The sequence below is a fragment of the Rhinatrema bivittatum genome, chromosome 2 (assembly GCF_901001135.1).
Source record: "Rhinatrema bivittatum chromosome 2, aRhiBiv1.1, whole genome shotgun sequence".
Taxonomy (NCBI): domain Eukaryota; kingdom Metazoa; phylum Chordata; class Amphibia; order Gymnophiona; family Rhinatrematidae; genus Rhinatrema; species Rhinatrema bivittatum.
The window spans coordinates 170466595-170491426 of record NC_042616.1 but is presented as its reverse complement, the minus strand read 5'-3'; the positions used below and the strand labels follow the sequence as shown (position 1 = coordinate 170491426).

Sequence of the window (24832 nt, the reverse complement as noted above, 5' to 3'; positions counted from 1 at the left end):
AGGATTTAAAAATTTCACAGCACTAACTGCTACTGATTTATCTGAGTAAGTTTTCATCCTAATAAAACTTACCTGGATAAATCAGAGGTATTCTGGGGGCTAGATATCTTAGCTGGATAATGCTGATATTCAGTGTTATCCAGGTAAAATTGTTTATATATTTATTTGATTTATATTCTGCTTTTCAGGTACATCAGAGCAGAATCTGGTTGTGTCACAGACCAGTCCTAAATTTATCTGGATAAACTTATCTCGATAACTTGATTTTAACCAGGTATATTCAACAGAGCGGCTGTGCCTCTGAATATCCAGTTTAAGTTTATTTATTTAATTTATTTATCTAGGCATTTTATATACCATCGTTCCAAAGGAAGATCATTACAGTTTAAAAAATCAGCATTCATTTTCTTGGTCAACATTCCCATACTGTGTCAACATTTATATTTTAGGTCAACACTACAGCAAATACATATCCTAGTTCATATTCATACATATTCTAGGTCAACACAACAGCAAATATATAATCTAGTTAATATTCATACAATTTCTAGGTCAAGACAACTGCATAAACAAATTCTAATTCTAATTACAATACACTATATATCATTCATTGCTTATTGCTCACTCCCACTACCATTATCTCTGGTACTGACATTGAAGTTATCAGCATATTGGTATTTTACGTGAAATTGTGTGCATTTTTGAAGAGCCATATTTTCAGTTCATGCTTGAAACTCTTTCTTTCCGTTATCTGACGTGGTGACTCTGGATGGGAGTTCCACAACTTGGGACCTGCTGTGGAAAACATTTGCGGCCAAATTTTTAATCGGCCACATGAGTAAAAAACGGGGGCTACGCTCGTGTCCAGGCCTTGCGTGCATCACGTGCATTTTCAAAACGGCCCAGTCATGCGCGCAATTCCTGTTCCGCACAGAAGCGCCAGGCCAAAGGAAAGGAGCGGTCCCGGGGGGGGGAAGGGGGGAACGGGGCTGGAGGCGGCCGGTATAGCGGCCATTTGCCGCTGTGCCAGGGAAGGGACTGCTGGCGCGCCCAAGTTGCTTCTGCTCCAACGGAGCAGTAAGCAGCAAAATTTAAAAAAAAAATAAAAAGTAGGACAACGGGTTTAGGGGGTGGAGAGTCGAAGGGAAGAGGGAAGGGGTATGGGTTGGGAACTGGGAGAGGCCCGATCTCGTCACCCGCATATGTATAAGATTAGGCCACGCTGCCCACACATGCGCGCGCGGATTATAAAATCGGCGTTTCTTTTAAAATCTATCCCTTGGTCTCTTATTTGCATTAGGTGTGTGTTCCAAGTAGAAGGCACCATTAGAAGTCCTTTGTTTTGTGATCTTAGGGCTCTCTGTGGTGTGTAATGTTGAAGTGTCACTCCTAATAAGCAAGGGTTAATGTTGTTGATGATATTGAAAATTAGAGTTAGTGCTTTATAATGATTTCTGGATTGTACAGGAAGCCAGTGCAGTGCTGTCAGCGAGGGGGTGATGTGGGCAAATTTCCTTGTCTTTAGTAAGAGTCCAGCAGAGGCATTTTGAAGTAATTGTAGTGGTTTTAGTAGTCCTGAGGGTAGGCCTAGTAATAGGGAGTTGCAGTAGTCTAAGTCTTTATTAGTGTTTGTAAGACAGTGCAGAAGTCCTGTACTTTTAATAAGGGTTTCGGTCAATGTAATATTCTCAGCTTGGAGTATCCTGTTTTGATTAATTTGTGTATATGCTTTTTCATAGTGAAGTTCTCATCGATCTGTATTCCTAGGTCTCTTACTTGATTTGAGGGAGCGATATTAATAATTCCTAGGTCTATGGTTGGCGGTTTGATTATCGTAGTGTCTCTCCTTAACCCCACACTATTTCAGTTATTGGGGGTTAGAGTTAGTTTCAGTTGAAAGAGTTTTTGTTGTACAGCCTTCATGTATGTTGACAGAGGCGACTCAGTTTTTCAAAGGTTTTGTCAAAAGGGATATGGAATTGTACGTCATCTGCATAAAGGAAGAAGTTGATTCCTAGACTTGCTAGCAATGTGCATAAGGGCAGTAAATAAATGTTGAATAGTATGGCTGAGAGTGCTGAACCCTGGGGGACACCTGTATCGACTGGGATGGAGTCAGAAATTTGATTACCCAGTTTATCCAGATCACATACCTGAACAATCCTTAGCTGAATATTGCCCTTATTGTTTTTATTGTTATTTATGTCTTTTATCTCTCCCCTTGAACTTTTAAGAGAAAGGCAGATGATACATAAAAGTTGATTGACTGAGATTATGGGATGTAGCCTAGATACAGCATGAGGTACAGCATAACAGATCTTAAGTAATATTCTTCATGTGCATCCCCTAAAATATGACACTTTCTTGAGATTTAAGAACTTAAGAACATAAGAATTGCCATACAGAGTCAGACCAAAGGTCCATCAAGGCCAGTATCCTGTGTCCAGCAGTGGCCAAGCCAGGTCACAGGTACCAGGCAAGTACCCACACATTAAAGGGTCGATTTTCAAAACCGCGCCCAAGGGTCCATGTGCGCGCAGTTCCCAGCGTGCGCATGTGGACACAGCTATTTTCTAACATGCACGGTTCGCCGCACACATGTTATAAAATACGATTCCCACATACACAGCCGATTTTAATATCGGTGCGCACATGTGCGGGCGAGTGTCATCTAACATGCAGGGAGGGGGGGGGAGATTTTTAAAATGCTCGGCGACATGAGTAGATCTTTCCCAGTTCCCTCCCAGTCTGCTCCAATTAAGGAGGGGACTGGGAGGAAACTGTCCTATACTCCTTCCTACTCTGCCTCCCTTTTCCCCTCTCCTCCTCAACCCCTACAACCCCTTTCCCTACCTTTTTTTTTTTTAATTTCGGAAATTACTTCCTCTGAATAGATGAAGTAAGTTCCACGTGCCAGCCGGTTGCCGGCGCATGCTTCCCCGGGACAGGGCCTAATGGCCACTGTCCCAGCCGGCCTCCATCCTGCCCCACCCCTCCTTGCCCAGACCCCGCCCCCTGGCCTGCCCCTTTGATCGAGCCCGGCACTTCTGCACATATCGGGAGATACGTGTGTAGATACGTGTGTTGCATGCGCTGAGCACGTTTTTTAAATGTGCTCAGCGCATGCAAGGCCCGGCCACACACGCATTTTTTTAAATGTGCTCAGTGCGTGCAAGGCCCAATGCCGCACGCATGTTATAAAATACAGGGTTGGCGCCCGCAAGGCTGCGCAAAATCGTCAGCCTGCGCGCGCTGAGCCGTGCAGCCATCCTCCGTTCCCTCCGTGGCCGCTCCAAAATCGGAGTGGCCTCGGAGGGAACTTTCCTTCCGAGCCACCCCCCCACCTTCCCCTCCCTTCCCCTATCTAACCCACCTCCCAGCCCTAACTAACTCCCCCCCCACCATCTTTATTTTACAAGTTATGCCTGCCGGCCGGCTGCCAGCACACCATGTTCTGGTCTGGGGACTGGTCCGGTGGCCGCGGCCACACCCTTGGAATGCCCCTTGGCCGGAACCACGCCCGTGGCCACGCCCCCGGAACGGCCCCGATGACGCGCCGGCCGCGACATGCCCCTGACACGCCCCCCCCTAGGAAAGCCCCGGGACTTACGCGCTAGAAACCTATCCAAACCTTTTTTAAACCCAGTTACACTAACTGCCGTAACCACATCCTCTGGCAACGAATTCCAGAGCTTAATTATGCGTTGAGTGAAAAAGAATTTTCTCTGATTTGTTTTAAATGAGCTGCCTGCTAACTACAAGACATATGAATGATAGTTTACAATGAATGGGCTATTTTTTACTCCTGGGGAAATTTTTACACAACTATGAAATACATAATATGACAGAGTTCCCCTCCTGCAATGATTTCACATATTTGGTCCAGAATTTGGTCAGGCCCAGTGGGCAGCGAGTGGAACCCATACCACTCGCAGCTGAAGATCACTGGAGGCTAGTGGGCCACGAACAGTGCCCATCCTGCTCACAGCCAAAGATCACAGGAGGCCATCAGGCTAGAAGCAGAGCCAATCCCTCTTGCAGCCAAAGATCTTGAGAGGCCCAGATAGCCACAGGCAGAGTCCATCCCACCTGCATCTGAAAACAGAGTGTGCCAGAATGAGAGCAAGTGAGCCTATGTGAAAAAGTTGGGAAGTGTGTGTGTGAGGGTGCATGTGTGTTTGTGTGTGTGTGTGTGTGTGTATGTGAGAGAAAGAGAACAGAAACCTGTGTGAGGGAGTGTGTATGTGAGTAAGAGATTGGAAGCCTTTGTGTTTGTGTGTGTGTGTGAGGGAGGGATTGTGTGTGTTTGTGTGGGTGCAGGTTTGTGTGTGAGAGATAGAACCTATGTGGGGGGGGGGGTGTGTGAGAGAGAGAAGAGGGGAGCCTGTGTGAAGGTGTGCTTGTGTGTGCATGAGAAAAAGAAAGGGAGGCTATGTGAGGGGTGGTGTGTGTGTGTGTGTATGAGCGAAGGAGTCCAAAGATTAGAGATGCCCAGTGGGCTGCGAGCAGAGCCCTTCCTGCTCGTGGCCGAAGATTAAGCCTGGCAGGCCACAAGTGGAACCCATCAAGCTCGCAACTGGAAATTAGGCCCGACAGGCCACTTACACAGCCCATCCCACTCATGGCCGAAGATTAATCTTGGCGGGGTTGCGGGCACAGCCCATCCTGCCTACAGCTGAAGACACACAATAAAGAGACCTGAGAGAGAGAGAGGTAGCCGGTATGAACATGTGAGAGAGAAGGAGCCTGTGTGAGGGTGGGCATGTATGTGTGTGTGAGTGAGAGAGAAGGTGCCTGTATGAGGGCAGTATGTGAGAGAGAGGGAGCCTGTGTGAGGGTGTTTGTGTGTGCGCACGAGAAAGAAAGGGAGTGTGTGGGGGAGGTGTCAGGAGGATAGGAGGAGTCTGTGTGAGGATCTGTAAGAGAGAGAGGGGTCAAACTCTAGGAGTGGAGGGGCTAGGAGTTGAGATTAGAGTAGAAGCAGTTGATTCTGGACAGGGATGGGAGAGATAGTAAAGATCGGAGTAGTTAGGACCTGAGAAGGCAGAGTAAAGGGGATCTGGCCAGAGGAGTAGGGAGAGAGGGTGGAAGGGATACTCTTGCAGTGTATTTCTAGGAGAATTCTGCTCAAAATATTTAAACTGCATCTTTGAGTATTAACCTTTTTTTTATTACATTTTACCTAAATTACTCAAACACTGTGATGTATATTGTGTTACTTGACCAATAAAATGTATGCAGAATTTTAAAATTTTGTGCGCAGAATTCTCCTCATGTTTTCATGAGCTTCCTTTTTTTGTGACCCTCGGGAAGGAGCCAATAGCCAAAAAACACAGACCTCTCATCATTTTCACCTCTTTAGCCTTGCTTTGAAGGTGGTATACACAAACTAAGCTAGGCATCCACATAACTTATGACAAAGCTGGGAGATGGGTTCTCTCAGCCACTCTTGCTTAGTCAATTCCTGTAAATCTTCCCCGAGGCAAAGAATTCTGCTACAGGAGGCTTGTTGTATCCTACAGTGTGCCTAAAAGAGTAGATGAAATATTAGAGCCATTGCAGTGCAGCTGAAATGCATATCTGTCTTAGCTAGTTCAAGTGGAAAGGAGAGTACCACCCTCTCACTGCCCCTTTTACAAAGGCTACTTTTAATTATGAGAAATTAGCACAAGATGCCTTGGTTGTGCCAAATCAGGAAAGAGATGTAGTCTAATTAAATAGCTCTGCTCTGCCACCCTTACAGTGGTGCTGCACACTAAAATCACATGCTGCTGTTCATTGCCTGACAAAGTACCATGGTGACAGGATGGAGCAGGGCCAGTGCTATCACCACTGGACCACTTCCTTCCTCCAGCTCCTGAGCCAATAGTGGGATACATGCAACAGAAAAAAAAAGCGTTATTGTCTCTTTAAAAGAAGCTTTTATGATCAGATGCAACCAGTACTTATTAAAGAGACAAGCGTTTCACCACCTTTCCCTCACGTGGTTTGCAACCGAGTAAAACGGCATGGTGCGCTTCTGTTTGTCCATGAAAGGAAAAGTAAGAAAACTGCTCCCCTGGACCACAACGGGAGCTGCTTAAGCTGCAGCAGCACCTCCCGGGGAGTTACTCCCACTCTGAGCTGAAGGAAAATGTATTTTTGGTCGGGAGTGCCAAATAAAAAGTACGTAGGTGAATAACTTTCTGTGGGCAGAGCCGAGGTCATTAATGAGGTGTCTGTGGTGGATGGGTGCCTGCTGCTCCTGCTCACCTTGAATTTCTTTATTATTTTGTCCACCTCACACATCTCTGACCGCTGTTATTCTGTAAAACCTGAATTTCCAGACATAATTGCACTCTACAGGCCCCCCCCCCCCCCAAAACAGGGGTACCTCAACCTTTGTATCATTTATATCATATCATTTATATTTACTATGTACAACATATTTATGTCTGTGGAGATACTAGATTCTGCTTAAGGACCTATTTACCAATCAAACAGCAGTGCCTCCTGTTCATGCCTCCTATTCATGTGAACACTGAGCACTGAGAGGAGAGGATCACCTTGCTGGTGGCTGAAAGGAATCAGTAAGTTTTTGCTTGGGACATTGTCTTTTTCAAAAGTATTGGGGCAAAACTAACCCAAGTAAGAGAAAGTGCCTTATCACTGGCTGGGCCCTTTCTATGGAACACAATGCCCACTGAACTCAGACTACAGAGAGATATCAAATCCTTTAAGAAAACCTTAAAGACATGGCTCTATAAGCAAGCCTTTCCAAAAGAAACAGTGGGGGTAGAGAGGGAGAGAGAGAATGAAAAATACAGGAAAGCGCAGCTAAGAATAAATGACATCACGATATGATAAATACATAACACAGTTAAGAAGTAAACCGAAATAAAAGTATCTCAATAACTTTCCTGGACTAATCCACCACTACCCAAAAATTTGATTTTATTAATGTTATTGTAACCGTTCTTAATTGGCACTTGTTAGAATGTACGATAAACTACCTATATATACCTTATTTTGTGCCTATTTGTAAACCGCTGCGATGGTACATGACTTAGCGACTGTATAGAAAAGTTTTTAAATAAATAAATAAACTATTTGGGAATATTATTTAGTGTGTTTGTGCTTTTAATAATCAGTAAGACAGCAAATAAACAACTTAGACTGCATTTTTAAATGGTCAGTCAGTAAGGCAGCTAGTAAGCAGAACTGAGTGTTTGTATTTAAAAAAAAAAAAAAAAGTAGCCAGAAGCTACCTCCAGGGTAGCATTCTCTGAAATGCTCCCTGTTCCACGCGCAGGTCACCAGAGGCAGGCAGAGCTCCGGAGTCTCAATGCGTGGATGAGACGATGGTGCAAGGAAAAGGGATTCAGTTTTGTTAGGAACTGGGGAACCTTTTGGGGAAGGGGGAGCCTCTTCCGAAGGGATGGGCTCCACCTTAACCAGGGTGGAACCAGACTGCTGGCGCTAACCTTTAAAAAGTAAACCTTTAAGTAAAAAGGTTGAAAACTTCAGTTCAGTTACTCACCTTGAAAAGGTGTTGAAGTAGTGTGATTTGGTTTGATTAGGTACCAACATTTGATAATTAAGAGAGCAGTGAGTCACTCTGGCTGACTAACTGAAGTTAGACTGTTTGGATTTCCCAACCCTCCCATGCACCCACCCCTGGCCTATCCTTTAATTTATAGGCAGGTGCCACTTTCACAAAAAAAAACAAACTTTATTAAGAGTTTAATCAGTCCCTTGTAGGCCACTACCAGACATATAGTGAATTACTAATACATTTAAAGGACATTAGACACATTCCTACTCACATAGCAACCTAAAACTTAACTAGGAACGGAACAAAATTGAGATGAAGGCAGCAGCCCAGCAGCAAGAGGGGGGCTTCCCAGTCTTTTGCATCGAGTGTCACATGTATGATTTTTTTACCCGCCGGTGAGAAGTTGTACATGTGCATGCGATGCAAAGAGCTCCTGGCTCTCAGAGAACGAGTCCGATCTCTGGAGGATAGAGTGGCAGACCTGGGGGAGCTGAGGCAGACAGAGAGGTATATAGATGAGACCTTCAGGGACATAGTACCCAAGTCCCAACTTCAGACTGGCAGCCTTGGTGCTGCCTTGGAGGAAGAAGGTCTCATGATTGGAGAGCATCAACCGGGTGCAGCAGGAAAGGATCCTGTAGCAAGGACCTGCTCTCCAGGTGATGCATTGTCCTTTCGCACCGAGGATATCTCCCCAAGGCCTACTGCCCAGGAGGGAAGAGTTAGGTCGGCCGTCATAGTTGGTGATTCGATTATTAGGAATGTAGATAGCTGGGTGGCTGGTGGGCGTGAGGATCGCCTGGTAACATGCCTACCTGGTGCGGTGCAAAGGTGGCAGACCTCACGCGTCACCTAGATAGGATTTTAGACAGTGCTGGGGAGGAGCCAGCTGTCGTGGTACATGTGGGCATCATCGACATAGGAAAATGTGGAAGGGAGGCTCTGGAAGCCAAATTTAGGCTCTTAGGTAGAAAGCTTAAATCCAGAACCTCCAGGGTAGCATTCTCTGAAATGCTCCCTGTTCCACGTGCAGGTCACCAAAGGCAGGCAGAGCTCCGGAGTCTCAATGCGTGGATGAGACGATGGTGCAAGGAAAAGGGATTCAGTTTTGTTAGGAACTGGGGAACCTTTTGGGGAAGGGGGAGCCTCTTCCAAAGGGATGGGCTCCACCTTAACTAGGGTGGAACCAGACTGCTGGCGCTAACCTTTAAAAAGGAGATAGAGCAGCTTTTAAACTAGAACAAAAGGGAAAGCCGACAGTCGCACAGCAGCGCATGTTTCGGAGAGAGTTATCTTCAAAGGATACTAATGATGCATTAGAATTAGGGCATCCCGACAGTGAGGTTCCAATAATAAGAAAAGTAGTCCAAGTGCCTGTAACTAAAACCTCACCTGACTTAAAAAATCTAACTTATCCCTATCAATTAAAAAGCAGAATGAAAATACAAACAAAAAACAAACTTTGAAATGTTTGTATGCTAATGCCAGAAGTCTAAGAATTAAGATGGGAGAATTAGAATGTATAGCAGTGAATGATGAAATAGACTTAATTGGCATCTCAGAGACATGGTGGAAGGAGGACAACCAATGGGACAGTGCTATACCGGGGTACAAATTATATCGCAATGACAGAGAGGAGCACCTGGGAGGCGGTGTGGCGCTTTATGTCCGGGATGGCATAGAGTCCAACAGGATAAACATCCTGCATGAGACTAAATGCAAAATTGAATCTTTATGGGTAGAAATCCCTTGTGTGTCGGGGAAGACTATAGTGATAGGAGTATACTACCGTCCACCTGGTCAAGATGGTGAGATGGACAGTGAAATGTTAAGAGAAATTAGGGAAGCTAACCAAATTGGTAGTACGGTAATAATGGGAGACTTCAATTACCCCAATATTGACTGGGTAAATGTATCATTGGGACACGCTAGAGAGATAACATTCCTGGATGGAATAAATGATAGCAATTGGTTCAGGAACCGACAAGAGAGGGAGCAATATTAGATCTAATTCTCAGTGGAGCACAGGATTTGGTGAGAGAGGGTAACGGGGGTGGGGCCGCTTGCCAATAGTGATCATAATATGATCAAATTTGAATTAATGACTGGAAGAGGAACAGTATGCAAATCCATGGCTCTCGTGCTAAACTTCAAAAGGGAAACTTTGATAAAATGAGAAAAATTGTTAGAAAAAAAACTGAAAGGAGCAGCTACAAAAGTAAAAAGTGTGCAATAGGTGTGGTCATTGTTTAAAAAAATCCCATTCTAGAAGCACAGTCCAGATGTATTCCACACATTAAGAAAGGTGGAAAGAAGGCAAAACGATTACCGGCATGGTTAAAAGGGGAGGTGAAAGAAGCTATTTTAACCAAAAGATCTTCATTCAAAAATGGAAGAAGGATCCAACAGAAGAAAATAGGATAATGCATAAACGTTGGCAAGTTAAATGTAAGACATTGATAAGACAGGCTAAGAGAGAATTTAAAAAGAAGTTGGCAGTAGAGGCAAAAACTCACAGTAAAAACTTTTTTAAATATATCCGAAGCAGAAAGCCTGTGAGGGAGTCAGTTGGACCGATAGATGATCGAGGGGTTAAAGGGGCACTTAGAGAAGATAAGGCCATCGCGGAAAGATTAAATGATTTCTTTGCTTTGGTGTTTACTGAAGAGGATGTTGGGGAGGTACCCATACCGGAGAAGGTTTTCATGGGTAATGATTCAGATGGATTGAATCAAATCACGGTAAACCTAGAAGATGTGGTAGACCTGATTGACAAACTGAAGAGTAGTAAATCACCTGGACCAGATGGTAATCACCCCAGAGTTCTGAAGGAACTAAAAAATGAAATTTCAGACCTATAAAATCATCCATTTTACCTGAAGACTAGAGGATAGCTAATGTAACCCCAATATTTAAAAAGGGCTCCAGGGGCGATCCAGGATACTACAGACCGGTTAGCCTGACTTCAGTGCCAGGAAAAATAGTGGAAAGTGTTCTAAACATCAAAATCACAGAACATATAGAAAGACATGGTTTAATGGAACAAAGTCAGCATGGCTTTACCCAGGGCAAGTCTTGCCTCACAAATCTGCTTCACTTTTTTGAAGGAGTTAATAAACATGTGGCTAAAGGTGAACCGGTAGATGTAGTATACTTGGATTTTCAGAAGGCGTTTGACAAAGTTCCTCATGAGAGGCTTCTAGGAAAAGTAAAAAGTCATGGGATAGATGGTGATGTCCTTTTATGGATTGCAAACTGGCTAAAAGACAGGAAACGGAGAGTAGGATTAAATGGACAATTTTCTCAGTGGAAGGGAGTGGGCAGTGGAGTGCTTCAGGGATCAGTATTCGGACCCTTAATTTTCAATATATTTATAAATGATCTGGAAAGAAATACGACGAGTGAGATAATCAAATTTGCAGATGATACAAAATTGTTCAGAGTAGTTAAATCACAAGCAGATTGTGATAAATTGTAGGAAGGCCTTGTGAGACTGGAAAATTGGGCATCAAAATGGCAGATGAAATTTAATGTGGATAAGTGCAAGGTGATGCATATAGGGAAAAATAACCCATGCTATAGTTATACAATGTTAGGTTCCATATTAGGAGCTACCACCCAAGAAAGAGATCTAGGCGTCATAGTGGATAACACATTGAAATCGTCGGTTCAGTGTGCTGCGGCAGTCAAAAAAGCAAACAGAATGTTGGGAATTATTAGAAAGGGAATGGTGAATAAAACGGAAAATGTCATAATGCCTCTGTATCACTCCATGGTGAGACCGCACCTTGAATACTGTGTACAATTCTGGTCGCCACATCTCAAAAAAGATTGAGAAGGTACAGAGAAGAGCTACCAAAATGATACGGGGAATGGAACAGCTCCCCTATGAGGAAAGACTAAAGAGGTAAGGACTTTTCAGCTTGGAGAAGAGACGGCTGAGAGGGGATATGATATAGGTGTTTAAAATCATGAGAGGTCTAGAACGGGTAGATGTGAATCGGTTATTTACTCTTTTGGATAATAGAAAGACTAGGAGGCACTCCATGAAGTTAACATGTGGCACATTTAAAACTAATCGGAGAAAGTTCTTTTTTACTCAACGCACAATTAAACTCTGGAATTTGTTGCCAGAGGATGTGGGTAGTGCAGTCAGTATAGCTGTGTTTAAAAAAGGATTGGATAAGTTCTTGAAGGAGAATTCCATTACCTGCTATTAATTAAGTTGACTTAGAAAATAGCCACTGCTATTACTAGCAACGGCAACATGGAATAGACTTAGTTTTTGGGTACTTGCCAGGTTCATATGGCCTGGATTGGCCACTGTTGGAAACAGGATTCTGGGCTTGATGGACCCTTGGTCTGACCCAGTATGGCATGTTCTTATGTTCTTATCTTGACTATCAAGGCAACAGTGACTGCAGTAAGGAAGAAGAAATGACAGACATATTCAATCAGAACCAGTTGTAATCCAACAAAAAATGGCATAGCATTAAATGCATGAAGGAGAGGATGAAATAGGAAAGAGACAGAAAACCCACTGACCACTCTCTCATCTCCCTATTTTAATTCACTTAAAAAAATCAGTTTGGGCACTCTTTCTGCATTACTCCAGTAAGGGCGTTCTCCTTGTGCAGATTTTAATTTGCCACAAAGAGGAGATAACACTGTTTTAAAATAATTCAGTTAGTTAATGAATAGCAACCCTGAAGAAATGTTGTACAATTACTTTTATTAAGCTAGCCATATCCTGCTGTAAGACTTAATTTTTATTTCTCCTTATCTGTAAACGCTGAGAGAATGTTTGCAAATATTTGCGTGGTTCCCATGGTGAGAGCAAGCAAGAGGCAAATGTGTGAAACTGTATATCAAGACCAAAGGGTACATCCCGCTCTTTAAAGATGATCCCTAGGAAACAAGATATGCAGGATCTGTAGTTAATACTCATGTGAAAATAAAAAATGTAGTGAGCAAAAACTATTTTAACACTTTTACTGTGTGAACTGAAATAACTCATTCCATCTACTCGGTTGTCTAGGTTACTAAGTAAATCCTGTTATGCCTGGGATGAGTACGTCTGTATAAAAAATCCTTTTTTTTTTTTTTTTTTTTTAATAGCCTGATGCAGTTTACTTTTTGATGTATAAAGCAGAAACAGAATTATGGGAGCAGAGAATGATCTGGAGGTTCCTCTATTCTGCCCATTTTTCCCCTTCCTCTTGCACTACCACAGATCCTGCTTAATCCCCATCTCTGCCCTTGCTTCCCTACAACTAAGGATCATCTGTCCTTGTCCCATGCTTTCTTGAATTCCAGCAGTGTTTTTGTCTAAGGCTCCTCCACTGAGAAGGCCGATCTATTCATTCACCACCCTTTCAGTGAAGAAATATTTTCTCACTGTACTCCTGAGTCCACCCTTTCCATCCTTTGTTCTAGAGCAGCGTACTCTGAATAGAGAGATTTTACACGCCTTAAACATTCAAATCATTCTGTCCTCTCCATATTGGTGATATGTACCTGAGAAATGAGTTTGAATCTGTCCCCACCTGCTTATAGTGCTGTCTTTCCCCTTTGGCTCTCAAATGTGGTATCAGTCCTTCACGTGGGTAAAATATTCTGTAAATATTTTGAAGCAAAGTAATTTTTAAGGGTATCTGGAAGGTTTAATGAGCTGGTAAAAAGACACAAAATTTCTAATAACTGAAAACCCATGCCCTCTGATAGCTTTTTTTTTTGGTGGTTTGTGTGAAATGGGCTGGTTTCCTCAGGCTGGGGATCAATTTGAAAACCCTGCCACAGTCCCATAATTCCTATCAGTAGGGTACTCTCTCCAGTGTTCTCATAGTTTGAAAACATGTGTATTGCTCAGTCCTGTTGCATAAATAAATGGTCCCTTTTTGAATACACAGATGGAAGTGCTACATCTCTTTTATATGTAGGCCCCATCCTGGTCCGCTTTGGGGCACATGGGTTACGCAAGGTCCCCGAACAGGGAGCTTCTGTTCACTCTGAGTTGCTTCTGCACAGCAGTCCAGTCACACAAAAGAACCACTCTCTGCTCCTGCTCCATTGTTCAAAAATAAAGTCCTTACTGCAAACTGGTGGCAGGTAAATAAAAATCCAAAGCATTACACTTAGGAAGTAATTTTCAAAGGAGTTATGCCATGTAAATGTAACATACTATCATATCAATTTTCAAAACTTATTTACTTGCATTAAGTACACTAAATCATGTAAAACCCATTGTCAATTCAATGGCATATATTGTAGCAATGTTCAAAAGCCCACTTACACTGGTAAAGAGCATTTACACATGTAAAACCAAGTTTTAAGCATATTAATGCTTTTGAAAATGACCCCCTAATTGCATCCACAGCAACAAAATCCAAAAAGCACAAAACAATCCTTAGTCTCTTACTCCTCCTTGCATAATCTCTCCAAACAGATAAGCTCTAAGGTGCAGGTACCATTCTACTCTGTACCCTTTCAGTGCCTTTTGGGTAATGGAGTCTTCCTCACAATTAGGGTTCCCAGCTTTCATCTGTGAAAATGCTGAACATTTGGACCTGCAGAATAAATTTATCACAACGGTTTACAATAAAACAACAATAAAACAATCAAATTAATATAAAACAAGTAAAAAATTAATAATAAAAACAATTTGCATTAAAAGAAATACAATTACATAATAATAAAAGAGGAGAGCAAAAAACAAAGTGTATAGAAAATAAATAGGCCTCTACCAATTACATATCTTAAAATTTCCTTCTGCAAATATGACGTGTCGATTAAGTAACAGTTGAACTTTCATAAGCCTATTTAAATAACCATATTTATTACAAGAAAACTTTAAAACCTGCACTTGGGCACACTTTGCCACTTGTCTACTGGTGCAAACCCAGATAACGCGGCCATGTTATAACGTCACGCACATATGGGGCGGATTTTCAGAGCCCTGCTCGCCTAAATCCGCCCAAAACCGGGCGGATTTAGGCGAGCAGGGCCCTGCGCGCCGGTATGCCTACATTCAAAGAGGCCTACCGGCGCGCGCAGACCCCGGGACTCGCGTAAGTCCCGGGGTTTTCGGAGGGGGGCGTGTCGGGGGCGGGCCCGGTCGTCGTGGCGTTTCGGGGGCGTGTCGGCAGCGTTTTGGGGGCGGGTACGGGGGCGTGGCTATGGCCCGGGCGGTCCGGGGGCGTGGCCGTGCCCTCCGTACCCGCCCCCAGGTCGCGGCCCGGCACGCAGGAGGCCCGCTCACGCGCGGGGTTTTACTTCTCCCTCCGGGAGGCGTAAATCCCTGGAGAAAGGTAAGGGGGGGGTGTAGACAGGGCCGGGTGGGTGGGTTAGGTAGAGGAAGGGAGGGGAAGGTGAGGGGAGGGCGTTAGAGGATTCCCTCCAAGGCCGCTCCGATTTCGGAGCGGCCTTGGAGGGAACGGGGGTAGGCTGCGCAGCTCGGCGCGCGCCGGCTATACAAAATCGATAGCCTTGCGCGCGCCGATCCAGGTTTTTAGCAGATACGCGCGGCTCCGCGCGTGTCTACTAAAATCCAGCGTACTTTTGTTTGCGCCTGGAGCGCAAACAAAAGTAGGCCTATTCGTGCTGTTTAAAAATCTACCCCATATGCGTGCACATTATAAAATAGACTAGCAGTGTGCACTTATGCCCACAATTATAAGTGTGCGCGTGCTCAAACACATAAAACAGGTTTCTACCATGTAAGTCAGGGTATTTTAAAACCAGTTTCACTAGTTCATCCATCAGTTTGCCCACTGTTGAGCTAGATCCTCCAAAACCCCCTGGTTTAATAGCCCTCTTTTATACACAGACTCTCACAGTCACTGGCTTCATCTCCCTCACTCTCACACACACTCATTCTCTCTTCCTTACTCTCACATGCACAGGCTCTCATACTCACTGGTTCTCTTTCACTCTCTCATACTGACTTAGGATCTCTTACTCCTCTCTGCTTCAACGGCAGTGAGAAAAGGGGAATTGGATTCAGACAGCAACTAATGAGGGCCCCGACTTTTACGGTTTGGGGAACAAATAAACATGGGGGTAACTAGCTGATGCGGTGCTTACTACCCTTAATCACTAAGCCTGATACTTTTGATGCAATTCCAACATTGCTCTCTGCTTTCACGGCAACGGTTAAGGGAAATTGGATTCAAGCAGCATCCGAGGGCCTTGACTTTTACGGTCTGGGAAACTGATAAGCATGGTGCTAACCTGCACAGCGCAGCAGATACTGGAATAAGCTTGCTGGGCAGATTGGGTAGATCATTTGGACCTTTTCTGCCGTCAGTTCTATGTTTCTCTATTTCTTACATTCACTGGCACTCTCTCCCTGTTACGACTGTTGCTGCCCGACGTCTCCACTCCGCCCTCCTTACCTCTCTGGCGACGACTCCTGCGGTTGACGGATGTTTGGCTGCCGCGGCATCTGCCTGCCGTCCTCTCCAGCGTCCCCGGTCTGGCTTGGGCGCTGCCTCCCGCCATGCTGTCCAGCTGCCTTAGGGCACGCGCGCTGCGCGGCCCTGCTTCAAGTACCTTCTTTGGCGCAAACCTCAGAGGCGTCCCCCTGTGATGACGTCACGCATCCCGGATACAAATAGCCTACGCAATTGCTAGCCGTCAAGTTAGCAAAGGTTTCCTAACAGATGGGATTCGCTCTCCATACCTAGCTACTCTGCCTCCACTATTGGACTTACTCTATTTGGGGTACTCGCTCCTCGGGGGCCTCTCTCTCTTCTCTTTAAGGTCGCTGTCTGGAACCGGTACTCACTCCTCGAGGGCCCATGTTCCTGGACTCGCTACCTGAACTTCTCTTCTGCCTGGAAGATACTGCTGCCTACACCATCAGTGAGTTACCATCTACTTCTCTCAGAGCTATTCCCTGGAACCAGGTACTCGCTCCTTGAGGGCCTGCCATTACTTCAGCTCCTGTGATTTCTGCTGAGAGAAACCGCTGTGTGAGTACTCAACCAACGAGGCTCTATTCCAGAACCCTGCATATACTTCATTGTACTCACTATCTCAGTTTCTCTCCACTACAGCACAGCCATTGTGGGATCGCTGTTCCAGTGTCCTGAGGGACTACAAGCCCAGCCGGGCTTCATCTCTGCTCACTACCGCCACCTCTGGTGGCTCCTCAATACTGTTTAATAAAAGATCTATCTGTGTTGTGTGTCCTAAAGCTGAGCCTGACCTGTGGCCCCTCACAGGACTTCCCCCCGTGGGCGTGGTCAGCAGCCACAGAGTTTGGGGTCCACCCAAATCCTTACAAACAATAACACTCCCTCGCACACAGATATGCAAACAGGCACTCACTGGCATTCTCTCCCTCACTGATACACACACACACACACACACAAGCTCTCTTCCTCACTCTCACACATACTCACAAGTTCTCTATCACTCACTGACGCTCACTCTCATTTACTGGGACTCTTTTCCTAATCTCACATATACCCACAAGCTCCCTCTCACTCACTGGTGCTCTCACATTCTGAACCTCTGCTTCAGTGCACCGACGGCCCCGCTGGACCTTTACTTGTGCACCACAGGCAGGAGGGGTGGAGAGTTGCCAATGGACCCACTCGTCCTCTTACCGTCTTACTGTAGGCGGGAGAGGATCTGCTGGAGGCCAAGGAAGGAGACTCAAGGCACAGGCTGCTTTCTGCAGCAGGGAATGGGGGCGTGCGCAAGCAATTTCCCATTCATTGGATAAACAACTCAGTCACACGAATCACAACACCTGTCATCCCCTCCCATCACCGAGCACTTCCGTAGTAAGAAATACACACGCAATTACCAACAACCCCCTCCTGTTCTACCTCGCCTTGGATACATATCATAACATCAACACTTTAGATAACCCTGTACAGCACATACTAACAAACATATTACAATAGTATCCCATAATAAATCCCTTTCCCATCCCGCCCTCAGATAGCAATACCCCATAAGACTCCATATTATATGTAAATACTAAGACCTCCATCGCATTCACAATAATATAAATGGCACAAGATGATATTTAATATTGCAATGTAAATACCACTATATTTTATGCTTAGATCTTAATGTACATAATTCAAATGTTTAATCACTTTCCTCATTGTTAATAACGTTACCTACTGTAAAAAATTGTTTTTTCTCTTTTTTTTAATGTTAATTTTTAATGAATGTAATATGTTGTTTTAACTGTGAACCAGAGTGAAGGCATCCACCAACCTCGGTATATAGAAACATGCAAATAAAACTAAATTCAGCATGTAATGCCACCGTAGGCTGTGGAGTTAAACCACAGCTCCTTCAGGCTAGGTTAGGAGACGCAGGTGCAAACGTAGCTGCTGCGCCGCACTGGAGGGTTAAAATCCAGACAATTTCCGGACATTTCATCCCTCCATCCGACTTCCGGACACTGCCATGAAATTCTGTACTTACTGTCCGGAGAAAATCCAGATAGTTGGCTACTCTGTTCACAATTGTTCCTCTTTCTTTCTCTCTGTGTTGTCTCTGACTGATTTGAATTTGATCAATCTTTGATTCTGTGGATTGTCCCAGTTAGGATGCCTCTCCTCTGACAATCACCCTCCCAATCCTCTGACAGATCCCCTTCTTCCATGGGTCTCCTCAGATTCTGACTCTGTTCTGGAAGATTCTTCCTTACAAACCCTAGACTCCCAGGATCATCCCATCCTGTCGCCCTTCCTGTCAGATAAGCCCTTGCCAACCTCTCCCTAGGTCCCAGCCACATTCTCTGAACTTTAACCCCCTTCTTTCCTAAACCTTCCCTGTGAAGGGACAGGTCCGCTGGCACCCCTCTGTGAAGCGATAGCACCCAAGCAGAGCTACAGATCTTGGAATGTTCTCTCCTTAGTCCTCCCTCTGCATCACATGGGTGCAGGACATTTATCCACTCTCAAGACCCCTCCCAAAAGGGAATAGTACATTACTTCATCACACAATGGCAAGGTCTAGTAAGACCAGCCAGAGCTTACAGGTGCCATGCAAGGTCAGAACAAACTACCTACAGAATCTGATGCCCTGTTACAAGTAAATATATCAAAGGCTGCAAGTTCTAACATTGTCAGTCTGATATCTTTGGTCTTAAGGGCTTTTCCTGTTTCATGTATGTGGGAAAATTGTTTAGTATATCTGGTCTGTAATTCACAAGAAAATGTGAAATAACCCTCAGCTGTAATCTCTAAAATAGAATCTGTGTTGACAGGTTGTATAGATAAAGTGCAGTAATTGTTTCTCTTATGGCTATTATAAGGAACAATTTTGAGGGCCAGCCAACTGACCAAGTGTCAGCAAGGAAATACTTAGTTTCATTTCCTGATCTGGACTAGCCTAGATTGAGAGCACCCCAGGGACTATAATGGCACATCATGACATAAAGCCATGGGGTAAACTGGGTGCTAGATCACATTCTCGCTGGTGGAACTTAACCTACTGGTGAGAACATAGTGGGGCAGATTTGTTCGCGCAACCCAGCGCGAACAAATCTACGCCTGATTTTATAACATGCGCGTGCAGCCGCGCGCATGTTATAAAATCCAGGGTCGGCGCGCGCAAGGGGGTGTACAATTGTGCAACTTGCGCATGCCAAGCCGCGCAGCCTGCCTCCGTTCCCTCCGAGGCCGCTCCGAAATCGCATAGCAAATGGCCGCTGTGCCTGGAGGCTCAGGCCACGCCACGCCCCCCGCACCGCCCACGCCCCGCCCATTTTTGCAAGCCCCGAAACATACGCGCGTCCCGGGTCTTGCGCGCGCCGCTGAGCCTATGCAAGATAGGCTCAGCGCGCACAGGGGCAGGCAGGGGCAGCTTTTCGGGGGTCCCAGTGGGTATTTATTTTAACTGGGGGGTTTTTTTGTATTTATTTAACTGAAGCAGTAAAGCATATCCTTAAAAGTGCACATTACACTGTACATGTTGGGAGTGTGCCAGAATTAATTTTCAGTGTTGATAAAAAATTTAAAGCCATTTCTCAAATGGTTTTGCTGCTCAAACCTCAAGATTTTTTTTTTTTTACTTTATCTCTAATGCGAAATCCTACTATTATCCAAAATAATTATAAAAGATAATCTTACTAATATTTGTGATACTGTTGATGTAAAATCAATCGGGTGAATTTTAAAAGCCCTATACACGCCAAAGCCTGGAGATACATGCATATATTGGCCCAGTGCGCGCTGTGCGGATTTTAAGAGGTGCCTGGGTCTATGTATATCAGCTAGTACGTGAATACAATTTATTTTTCATAAAGCGGGTGGTGAATGGGTGTGGTCTGGATGGGGCATGGGCAGTCCAGGCAATATGAATGAAACCAGCATGGTAAGTATTTATGTACGCCAGCGTGTCCTAGAGTCCCTATCTGCGTAACTTTATTTCTGCTATGGACGGCATGTAAGTCATGAAACATAAAAAACTAGGCTAGCCAGCTGGGTTTTAAGGATCAGGACTAATAGGGTAAAAGGGAGGCAAGTTAGCTAGGGATTTTAGGAAGTCCTCTCCTTTGTTGGGGAGAACTGGGAACAAACTGGGGAAACAGGTAACTGGGATGACGCGCTTTAGCTTAACGCTAACTTCCTTGTAGCTGAAATTTTGTAAATCCAATGAAATATGATCTGGTTAGCTAATGATATTCTTGCCATCATTACAAGTTGATGTATTAGAATTAAGAAGTATTATTTTGATGTTATCTGGTATATACTGCCTTACAGTATAAGCAGTATATTAATCAGTGGAAATGAATCAGAAGCGAGGCAGCTGGGACTGGTGCTACAGAGGCAGCATTTACAGACCATGGGAGGGGTGCAGGAGTCATAGTCATCGTGCACTGGCGATAAATAGAGGCCAGATTTAGGTTCCTTGATTGTAAGGTTCCAGAAGAAGCCGTAGTGCATTGCTCTCAGCAAGGACTGTTGCAATGGCCGGACTAAACTAAAATAGAAGGAAAAATCCCGGTGCAGATGCCAGCCCTGGTTTCACCTGAGCTAGAAGCCCAAAGGAGCAGGAGGAAACTACTGGGTCAATAAAAAAGAGAAATGAATCAAAAGTAACAAAATAGTAATATTATTTTTGATAAATGCTTATTTGATCCCTTTTTGTATGAACTTTGGGGGAGGAGTTTAAAAATGGCATATCATCCTTGTGTGCTGTACTTTATTACTCATTACATAATCAGTATTTACCCACCAATGTAGAAGAGTCAAGTTTAAGTTAATTAGATCTGATAACATTTAACAATTGTGAGGTGTGCCTGAAATTTTTAAAGGCATGGCTGTATTTATGTGATACAAAATCTAACCATAGTCTGCATACAAACAGTTTCAAAGCATCTTCTTAAAAAGATAAAAAAAGGCTGTAATTCCAGAAGAGTTTACAAAGACAGAAAGATGATCATGATAAAAACAAGTCAACCAATTACATTTCTCTTAGAAAGAAACACAGTATTATCTTTCATAAAATGCAAATAGAGCAATAAAAGCCTGATTTGACAAGTTTCAACCCAATTATATCTGTTTCAAGAGTGGGTCTCAAATCAATATACAAAGTATAGCTTGCATTCAGGAGCAATGTCTTGTCCTCGGCTATCAGCTACCTCCTGAACAGCAAGAAAACAAGAATGGGGGACATTGTATTTTTGATCTCTGTACTAGCTGAATATATTTATTTTCAGGGATCAAGAGTAATCTTTTCTTAGCATCCAGTCAGATGAATCCAGAACAAGTGGGTTATGCACTTCTACCAGCAGATGGAAACGGAGCAAACTGACATTACAGTATATATTCCCCTGCAGTGACATCAGCCTGCCAGTATTCTCCATCTCCAGCAGATGGTGGATGTGCATCTCCCTACTTGGGATTGCTTCATTTTGTAAAAGGAGAATTAAGGATATTACATTGCCCCATTCTCCTGTGGTAATACCAAAAGGTCCCTTGCCCAGTTGAGAATTCCTGAGGTGATTTCAGTGGTCCCTCAGATGAGTGTCTTAGTGCAATAGCTATTTTTTTCAGCTGACATAGTCTTAGCTGCTTAAACGGCTGAAAGGCAGCAGGTGTAGGAAGCCGAGTGCAGCGGTAAAGGCATATATTCTCTCCCCCCGCAGCTGGAGACCGTCTGTGTACTCAGCCAGGTAAGTCACAGAGACGTGAAAGGAGGCTTTTGTAGCATAGGGCTTCCTCCTTTTTTTCTGGTCTCTGTGCTCGGTGCACCATTCTGTCGTTCATCCCACTCTATGGGAGGTTGAGGGATGTAGGCAGCTTGGCGGATTGAGCAGCCTCTGTAGGCTAGGCCCCGCTCTGTTGCTTTTTCGCTGAGCGTTGCATGGGTCGCAACGGCATTTTGCATGCTTTTCTTAGACTGTCCTTTGCAGGATTGTCGGTTCAGCGTGTGCGTCTAGCTTTGTGGCCAGATTGTGTGTCCAGTTTTTGGACGCTTAGTCAGGCCTTATATTCCATGCGTCTTAGTTAAGCGGCGCCTTAAGTAGCCGCACGCTTTCCTGTGCGCACAAGTTTTATTGTGTACTTAGATTGTTTTCCAACGCTTATTTTTGGGACACCTAAGTTTTGGACGCCTAGGTGTAAAATGCCTAACTTTTGGATGCCTAGTATTTTGGGGTGTTCAAAAAAAAAAAAGCTAGATGCATGCTTCTGGCTGCCGGTCAAGCCCCCTGTCAGCCATAATGGTGCCTATGCCTAAAAAACTTAAGCACCTTTCTCTTTGCACTGCCTGTCATATTCGGGCATCTCAACCAAGAGTACCTGCTAACTTGTGTCAGCGCTGTTTGGAGGCTCAGGGAGAATTGCCCTCCTCCAATTTCACTAAGCCTAGCTCTTCCCAGCCAGATGTAGGACTGAGTGCAGATGGCTCAGGTGGGGCACCTGATTTTGGAACTCCTCTAACAGTGGTCAATTTAAATGGAAAATGTCCTCATTCTTAATGGATTTTCTTTGGTCCTCAGAAGGTGTAGGCTTGTTAGTGGGTTACAGACTCAGGTAGGATAGTCAGTTTACTTACAGTGCATTCTTTTAAGAGAGGCTTCCTGTCTGACATTGCACGTGCTCAAGATCTAGTCCACCACTGCTCAGTATGTTTGCTTTCCTTCCCCCACATCTCCATCTTCTCCTCAACCATATCTCAGCCGTCTCCTCCCCCCCCCCCCCATTTCCAGTACTCTCTTACTTCCCATTTCCAGTTCTTTCCGCATCACTAATTGTCTCCTCTTTCTCCTCCACCAGTCACCAGTCCCCTCTCCTCCCATTTTCAATCCTGTCTTCTCTCACCTTCCCTCAATTCCAGTCCTGTCCTCCCTCTTCTTCCCTCATCCATGAGATCCCTTCTCCTTCTTCTCTTTCTCCATCCCCAAGATCTCATATCCTTCTCTCTCTCTCCTGCTCATCCCTGAAATCTAATCCCCGTGCTAAACCCCATTTCCTCCCTTCCCTGCACCAATCACTAAGTCCCTTTATTCCCAATCAAAATTACTAAAAACAGAACAAAATAAGTTACCCAGTTCCATAGTGAAATTCAGAAAACAACATTGAGTTTGGTAGTTAAAGGGTTTGTCTGGGTAACTTTTCAAGTCATCAAGACAAACGGCGTATTTTAAATTTCCCACCCTGCCATGCAGATATATTTTAGCCAGGTAAGTAATGACCTGGCTAAAATTTAACCAGATAAAAAGAGGCAAGGGACACTCTAAGGCATGGCTTAAAGCTTCACCAGGTACGTCTGATCGGAAAAACTCTATCCTACGTACATCCAGTGGAACCATTACCTGGATATGTCCCACTGAATATTCCAGTAAAGTTAACCAGGTAATTCCCACTCCTTGGATTACTCAGTATGGACCTCTATTTTTATAAGGGAACATAACAGTTGCATTATTTAATGACTTTATGTATCTGGTGATGGCTGGCCATTGAAGGTGCAAGTAGTATTCATTACACCAGGAATGAAGTCCTGGAGATGTCTCTCTGTTATAAAGAGCATGTGCTGCTTATCAGGATGATAAATCTGTTGGCATATTAGCTATTTTCCTTAATGAAAGCTTCTCTTCTTTTATAGGTCGTCACTTTATGGTATAGAGCGCCTGAGGTTTTGCTTCAGTCCAGTTATGCAACGCCAGTCGATCTGTGGAGTGTTGGATGCATATTTGCGGAAATATTTCGTCGAAAGTAAGAAAAGGAATTTTGCCATTGCACCTGAATTTTGCATTTCCATATTTTACCCTTCAAAAACGATTGCTTTCTAACGTATAATGCTTACCAAAATGATTCAAGAAGTATATCTACATTTTGTTCCTGTTCCTTTCTGCTATGCATGAGTTCTTCTGTCTTAAATTATTTTGGCAATTAATTGTAGGATTTGGAGGTTTTTGCTTTTGCTGTTTTGCTGAAGGTTGACTTAAATGAGTCATTAGTGCTAAACACATTTTGAAACAGCAAATCTTAAAATATACAAATGCCAGAGAAAAGACATAAGAAAAATTGTATTTAAAAAATGCACATTTAAACAGGTCTGTGAGTGGGAAAAATCATTCTGGGGTTAGTATTCTGTGAAATTGATGCAGATAGGGGCTGATGCAATATTATTCGCAGAAAGCGGGCGCTGACTTTTCAGTGCCCACTTTCTTAACGTACACATGGGGCCCGCAAGGGGGGGGCGCCATGCAATACGCAAATTAGGGGGTTCGCGCTAGCAAGGAGGTGCTAGGGTTGCTAGCGCGACCTTAGCACCTCCTTGCTAATGCGACCCCCGCGGTTACTGGCAGTTTGCCGGTTATGAACACCGACGCCGATAAACTCGGCGTCGGTTTTCATAACTGCAGTCAGCTGGTTATGAAAACCGATGCCGAGTTTATCAGCGTCGGTTTTTATTACTGCAGCCAGTCCCTGATTCTACCTATTGAAATCAGTTGCCTGTACAATAATGCATCAGGATGGGGATGTCAGAAATCCAGAACTGGACTAAAATCTCCCTCCTGTAACTGGGTAACTTGGCAGAACTATTTTGCTTTCCCCATGCAAGGGAAGAAATGTACACACGCTGTTTGATAGTGCACTACAGCAGTGCAATGATGGGGGAGAAAGCTTCAAGAGGCACTTTTTTGCATGGGAAAGCTCAGATTTATCACATAAAAACCTGATTAGGTTGTAGGATTAACATGCAACAGATCTACACGTGTACTTTCCCAGCATTTAAAACTGAAATCTCACCTATGTATACTACTCAGGATGGAGTCATTGAAAGTTAATTGCATTAACTGATTGCAAGAGGCAA

At 44.3% G+C, this 24832-nt stretch overlaps 1 protein-coding gene across 2 annotated transcripts in view; it reads left to right on the top strand.

Moving 5' to 3' along the window:
* The window catches only part of CDK6 (cyclin dependent kinase 6), a 451799-nt gene that overhangs the window by 340955 nt on the left and 86012 nt on the right, over window positions 1–24832 (top strand). For both annotated transcript variants that reach the window (XM_029588881.1, XM_029588882.1), the window contains exon 5: window positions 23618–23727. In XM_029588881.1, coding sequence (XP_029444741.1) covers window positions 23618–23727 — 110 coding nt within the window. The remainder of the gene's footprint in view (window positions 1–23617; window positions 23728–24832) is intronic.